The sequence below is a fragment of the Haplochromis burtoni genome, unplaced genomic scaffold, assembly GCF_018398535.1.
Source record: "Haplochromis burtoni strain Fernald_Lab_line unplaced genomic scaffold, NCSU_Asbu1 Contig_3265, whole genome shotgun sequence".
Lineage (NCBI taxonomy): Eukaryota > Metazoa > Chordata > Actinopteri > Cichliformes > Cichlidae > Haplochromis > Haplochromis burtoni.
This window is the reverse complement of record NW_024585626.1, coordinates 1-7,568: the sequence shown is the minus strand read 5'-3', so window position 1 is coordinate 7,568 and position 7,568 is coordinate 1. Positions and strand designations below refer to the sequence as shown.

Here is a 7,568-nt window from a genome sequence, read left to right as displayed (position 1 = left end):
TCAACGTCGCCTGCTCTGGCTTTTGGAAGACAATTGACTATGGTTGCTGGTGTCTCTAGCTTCACATGTCTCAGAACAGAATCACCAGTTACAAGAGTTTGATCCCTGGCAGGTGTCTCGCCGAGTGGGGAAAAACGGTTAGACACAAATGACTCTGCAGTCTATTTACACCTACAGGCCAGTGGACTCTTTCAAGGATGAGGATGTAACATCCTGGACAGGGAGGAACGCTGGTTTGAGCGCGGAGTCAAGGAGGCCATTTATGCGAAAGAGGAATGGAGGAGGGGGCCTAAGGGTACATCTTACAATGCTATGATTGCAGCCATTCCCCTACTCTCTGTGAATGGTACTCATAGCCATTAATCAATTGTTGTTGATCGGTGGCCATGACAATTTGCATATCAATTATCAAGAAACTGACCTCTCAGCCCATTGTTCGCTATTTGTGCTGATTTCTGTCATTATGCAAATGTGCTGTTTACTGTTTGTACGTTTATAAGGTTGGAAACCTGCAGTCAGCTGAGACCGAAGAAGTCACCTGGATGAGTGATGAAATGTTTCTCTCACTGAAAACTCTACGTTCAGATGAACAGAATCAACCTTTCTGGGATTTCCTTACCTGGATGATTGAGCATGCATTAATACATCTATACAGAACGGGACCAGCCTACCAGTGGATTTAAACGCAGGACCTTCTTGGTGCGAGGTGACAGCAGTAACCAGCCACGATGCCAGCCTCTTCAGAGAACACATTGAAACAAAGCACCAGCACGAGAGAAATCGCTTGATCAATATTGTGTTTAATATGATAAGTATGGCACATCATCATAAATCAAATTATAACAGTTTGGTCATGTTGAACTATGAAGGTTTTTTCTTTATCTCATCAGTTCTGTGATGCTCAAACTAAAACAAGCTTAACAAAATATTGTAAAATGTTAACAAAAATTATATTCAAAATAAAAAAGCAGACTTTTAGGAAATGAAACAATCTGCTGCAAACGATGAAATTTTCTTCTTTTCCGTCTGTCAGATCAGACAGTTGTGAAGGTGTAGCGAGTTATGTGATGGTAGTTCTCTCCAGGACGCAGAAGGCAGTCAGGAAATGAAGGCTGAATACACACACACACACACACACACACACACACACACACACACACACTCTATTTTAATTCTCATTAGTCTGTTTAACCAAACAAACAACCAAACAGCAACGAGGAAACTTGTTTTCACTGCTGTTCAGTAAGCAGTTAATGAGTGTTTGCATACTGTTTGATTTGGGGTTTTGGCGAGGGTTTGATGGACTGGTGGGGTAATGTGTAGAAGTGCAACCACAGCCATCAGAGATGTGCTCAGTCAGTATGAGAGATAGAAAGAATCAGTGGTGTGACAGAAGGCTCTGCAACTTCCTATAACACACCCCAAAGAATACTTTCCAGTGTTGTGGCAGCAGTCTTCACTTTGTCTTTGACCAAGTAATAAAAACAAAAACAAACAATGGTCACCATGTCGACATAAGCATATTGATTAAGGACAGACGGAATAAATCATGAAATTACAATCAGATATTACTCAGCTGTTGGTGAAATAAAAGCAGGAAATTAATTTCCAGGCAGGTCATTATACCAAATTGGCAGTTAGATAGGATATGATAAAACAATGAACCAGATCATGAACACACTGGTCGGGTGTTCAAGGTATTTGAGCTGCTAAAGTCTAGCCCACCCTCAATGCCACCGTTGTTTCTTTTGTTTTGTTTTTTCAGCCAGTCAGTTTAAGCATCTGTGCACCTTCTGTCATCAATGGAGGTGCTCTTTGTCCATATGGGTACAGACCTCATTGAGCCATACAACTGTAGTGCACAGGGCTAATGTTATCATAGGGCTTTGGAGTTGACGTCACGCCGCAATGCATTGTGGGAGCGCAGCTCCATTTTCGGGGTCTACGAATCAAAACAAACACACTGTGTTGGAACGACGACGACAAGAAACATGCTTAAAAGCAGCTCAAAAGAAAACGGACGGTATAGAGACCGATTGCGTCCAGAGGCGAAGCAGCGGTACTTGAAAAAAAATAGAGTGCATCGCAAATCTGGACCCATTTGAAATACGGCAGTGGAGTAAAGACCCAGACGACTTACCGCCACTGTCCTACCCCGATATCTTCACGTATCTTGTTTGTGGAGTAAGCGCTTACACAGCGAACCAGTTTCGTAATTACAAGTCACTGGAGGCGCACATCCAATTTACAAATGGCTGGGTGCAAGATTTGGCTATTTTCAAGCCGCCAAACTCTGAGTACGTCGTCAAAGTAAGTCAGCTGGAGTGCACCGAGTGAAATAGCCATTTTCCACCCCCCACCATAATTAATGTTACACATTTATCATTTAACTGCTAAAATATCGTTATCATATTATATGCCCATAATTGTAAAGTACATGCAAATTAACACATTGATAATCGGGTAAATTATTAACGCCAATTTGTGTCCTTCCTGTCTCATTTCATTTATTGTCTTTACATCAACCAATCAAGTCACTCCATTCTATGTTTGATCGCAATTTCTATAACTTCCGAGACCACCAACGATGATATTATTCAGCTATAAAGTGTGATGTGAACATATTTAGAACTTACCGGAATGAAAATGTCTTGAGCACACCAACTGATATCTGGAGACGTAACAGAACTTGATATCAGCTCGTCTCACGGCTGCTATCCAGGCTAGACGCCTTCGTTTGGTAATATCCGATACATGAGCTCCTTCATGTTGCTTCCAGGTTGGGAAAGCATAAAAAGACAATCAAACTTATTCCCGTGCCGGTCGTAAGATCGAACATTGCAGCCGACCACACAGCAAGTACGAACCATGGCTATGCTTTCGCTCCTTACTTAGACCCCCAAAATGGCGGATCGGGCCAAAATCCTTTCCACGCCCACCCCCGTGACATCACGCTCCAAAGCCCTATTATGCAAACCCAAGCAATGCATACTGTCACAACATTTCTGCAGACGGGCGTTACATGGACACTATTTCAGGTTATCCTCAGAGCTGGAATCCCAAAGGAGATTCTGAGCAGACTAATGGTTAATTACGTCTGTTTGGATGACTGTTTGTCAGTACCACACATACGGTCTGGTCGAGTTCTGAGGAAGACTTTGAAAGATCATACATGACAATGGATGCAATCAGGGAAAAGTGACTATATGTATGGACTGTGATACTTATGAGCTTGTCTTCTCTGACAGAGGTGTAGCAACACAGATTTCAACCTCCTAAAAGTTTGGAGAGGCAAAGCCCGTTTCTCCGAGGAGCCTGCTGAATGACTTTGGTATCTGATAAGTTGGGGCCTCAGGTGCCAGATTGCCAATCACACTTTGCTCATTTGTGATGACCAACTTATACCATCCAAGAGAGCATATGTTTGCATGCCACAACAGCATTTTGCTGTCTACCCTACCAGGAGGCATAAAGCTAGATAATATATATACCTATAGACTTGCCAAAGTGTGACAATGCATTCAAGAGTTTAGAAGTCAATGAAAAGTAGGCGTGAAGGAATTAAAAACTATTCTGGAGATGGGAGCAATCAAAGAGTCTCAGACAGATGAGTCTCTAGAGAGCTCTGCAGATTAAGGTGAAGGATATGTTACATGCCTATCCATGTAAGGCCAGGAAGTGAACTTGACCGAAGGCTAACTTCCATCTACAAGAGAAAAAAACATAACACTGAGTTTCTATTCATCATACCTGGTTAACAGCATCAGGCCAGTTCTGCGTCTCCAGACAGAAGGAGCTGTGCTTCCTGTACCTACAACCACACTTTCCTGCGATGGAGCCATCCAGGAAGTTGGCAGTGTAGAACTGGACTCCTGGCTGGTTAGTAGAAACCTCTAAGACACGCCCACTTGCTGGGTGACAGACTCTTTAAAATGAATAAATAAATAAACAAATAAGATAAGACTTATTTGTCCTCCTTAACTTCAGTGGATGTCACATGTGTCTACAGTATGTTTTAGAAAATGACTTCTGTGTCAAACCTGGCAGCGCGTTTCTCTGTCCATGGACCTCCGGGTGATGACAAACAGAAGTTGTGGTCAAACCCTGGGCCTTGAAGTTCCTTCAGACGAGGGCCAATGAGAACTGGTTCTCTGAGGTCAAAGGGTGTGTCTTTCACCTCTCTGATCTCTCCTGTTAGTATTTAGCAAATTAATTCATGACTTCGTATCAGGAATGTTAATTAATGTCACACAATCGATTCTATAAAGGTGAATTATTGCAGTTACGAGTTATTTACTGGGGCATTAAGATATATTAAATAACAAAAAGTCCATAAGTAACATGTTTAGCAAATTAAATCATTTGCTAGTGAGCGTTCTGCACACTATCTTTGCTGTACCTAGTACTTAGCTGCATCTCGCACTACAGGCACGTTCCTCTGCTTTATCACCATTGTCCAGTGGTTTCCATCAGGAGCTTGTCTGTATCTGAAAATCCCACAGGATCTTAGCTTCGTCATTCTCATCCCCATAGTGACCTCTGGGAGGTTTCTGAATTACTGTGATAGAACGCCAGCCATACAACAAGTCCAAGAGCCAATCAAAGGCCTCCAAACATTATGTGGCCTTCACATGAGCTCACGAGCGGTGGGTTTGGTTTATATAGTTAAGCACCTGCATACTAAAGAGGAAAATAACTAGAATTTGCCATTTCTGGAGAGACTGCAGTGGGATTGTAAAAATTCAAACTTGCATGTACCAGATGGGTCAGTTGTGAGAGTGCCACAAACATGGAGAGCCACACTATGGTGAGACACAGACGAAACCATCCACAAATGAAACTCAAATGAGGGAGGCAGGACATCAGAAAAGACCCACTTTTCTCTCTGTCAGTCTGTGAGAGCAGCGCTGCACCAAAATAGCTTGTTGCTGTAGACTGAACAAAAGTGTACCTAACAAAGAGGCACAGTGTTCTTTTACTGTCAGTAACATTCAGCACATAGCTCTATGCTGAACTGAGGTCAGGAGAGCGAGTTCAAAACTGATGTCTTTTTCTTTCTTTCCAAAACTGGTTGGAAAAATTAAACAGGGAGTAAACGGGAGCAGAGGATGACTGAACCAAATGGCTCCAGTTCAAAAGTTACACATCTCTGGGCTTTGAGGAAGGACTCGTTGAAAACACGACACATGTAGCTACATCTTGAGGGTAAAATGATCACTGTAGGGTGAAAACTGTGGTCACAGCGGCAGGTTAAAGAGAAAGTTTTCAGCCGAGATTTTCTGCCTGTCTCACACTAAATCACAGGTGTTGAACTCCAGTTATGGTCGTAAATATTTTGTACTTGTAAAACAGGATTTTTATGTGTAAAAATAATTTGTGTGTGCGTAAAAAAGATTTGTGCATGTGTGGACTTAGCCAAAAAAAAACCCTGCAAGTTACAAGTACGAATTTTGACCCTATTTTTCTTCCTTTCATCTGATTGGTCAATGTCATGTCAATCACAAATGTAACAATCCAATCAGAGAACAGATGGGTTTGGCTGTCGGAGGGGCGCTTTTTTGAACTGCAGGTCCTTGAAGGGTGATACAGTTTGAAGCTGGAGGATCGCTATATAAATATCCGATAGCAGCTAGGTCCCCTAACTTTCAGCAGCTGTTGAAAGGAAAAAGTTGTGGTATATCAGTGGTTAGAAATACCATTATTACTTTAGGATTAGTTTAACACAAAGTCAGGGCTGACCCGGGACCATTGCTGTGAGTCACAGTGCGCAGCATAAAGGTCCTTTCACATGGGACGCAGGATGTGCTGCTAATGCTAACTAAAAGCCAAGGATCCAGAATTTGTTGCGCTGGCTGCTGGGCTCTGTGGGTTTTTGCAGCAGCTCTACCTGTACTAGATGCACCTGCTCCTTGTCTTTTCTATCTCTGACTTTATGTCCTCTACAAGAGTTTTGTTTTTTTTGCTAGTTCTTCAAATGTTCAATAAAAACATGTATGCTAATTCATAACGAAGAAAGCTTTGTAATGAAGACTGTCATTTCCAAAACACTGCCCGCCCCCACCCCGCGGTCCGCAGCGCTGTTGAAAAGGCTGTGGAAGTCCCTGTATTAAACACGTAGACCTGTGACACAAAAATCACCAAACTCGGACGACCACAGACTGTTTTCCTTCGTGGTGAAAAAAATCACCAAACTCGGACGACCACAGACTGTTTTCCTTCGTGGTGATGAAGGAAAACGCTGGGTTGGCATGTAAAAGGGCATTTATTCCCTTCAAAGACCTGCAGTTCAAAAAAAGCGCCCCTCGACAGCCAAACCCATCTGTTCTCTGATTGGATTGTTACATTTGTGATTGACATGACATTGACCAATCAGATGAAAGGAAGAAAAATAGGGTCAAAATTCATACTTTTTTTTTTGGCTAAGTCCACACAAATCTTTTTTACGCACACAAATCCTGATTTACAAGTACAAAATATTTATGACCACATTTTGAGCCCATATCCAGTCCTCGAGGGCTGCTGTCCTGAAACTTTTCCATGTGTCCCTGCTGCAACACACCTGCCACCTTCAGCATTCAGTCAAGTTCTACAGAGTCTCGCTAATGACTAGAGATGGCACGATACCACTTTTTTATGTCCGATACCGATATCATAAATCTGGATATCTGCCGATACTGAAATGAATCCGATATAGTGTTTTTTAATCAATGGAACTGTTTTTTTAATATCTTACTGCTGTTTGTATAAGTTAATACTCAAGTTAAAAAAACAACAACAACAACACTAAAGCTATTCTGTTATACCTGTATGCAAAAAATACACTGCACCCAAAATATTTCATAGTTTAGCAAAACTGATCAATCTAATAAACTTAAACCTGCTCCTTCCTCCCTATCACAGCAAATTCAAAAGTGTTAAATGTTTTGGTGTTAATAGTCTTCTTGCAAAAGTAGAGTTAATTTTACTCTAAGTAGAGTCACATTCTTTTAATGTAACTCTGAGGTGTAAAATGATAGTAGTTAAAATCGAGTGTTAAAAATGAGTGTTTCTCTGTCAAATCTGGAGGTGTTACAATGGAAACATTAACTCTTGACCTCTTAACTCTGAACTCCTACAGGGGCTATGACACCAACAGAGTAAATTCACAGACTCCGCCCCCAGCACGGCTCCAATCGAAGCTGAAGTGAAGCCGTTTCAGAACATTTTGCTCTACATATTTGAGTTGTTTGCCATGCTTGGTAAGTCATTTTTCAAAGATTGTTTCAATTATTATTATGAGCTTTTACTTCTGTGGCTCTTTGGAGTTGAGACAAAGCTGTGTGAAAGGCATTAGCCATGTTGCTCGCTGATAGCATAATATTCTGTTTTAGCTAGCTGAAAGGTATTGTTTGCGGGCAAATACCACAGCCTTGAAAAAAAGCTTGCATGTGAATTTTCAGTCAAACGTTTGGTCAAATACACCTAAAACAATGTCTAGAATGTGAAATGTTGGTATAATGGTGCTACTTGAAGCCTGAAAACGATCTATAAAAAAAAAAAAAAAAGCAAAGCAGCATCCTCACTTTCTT

At 41.6% G+C, this 7,568-nt stretch overlaps 1 protein-coding gene across 1 annotated transcript; it reads right to left on the bottom strand.

The window, feature by feature from the left end:
- Positions 1 to 780: 780 nt before the first annotated feature.
- Positions 781 to 4,191, bottom strand: LOC102308304 (galactose mutarotase; the record flags this gene model as incomplete). The annotated part of the gene is given in 3 exon segments (XM_014331634.1): positions 781 to 1,112; positions 3,751 to 3,925; positions 4,041 to 4,191. Coding segments are annotated over 3 exon segments (404 nt in total), but the record flags the coding sequence as incomplete, so codon positions are not given.
- Positions 4,192 to 7,568: the final 3,377 nt, after the last annotated feature.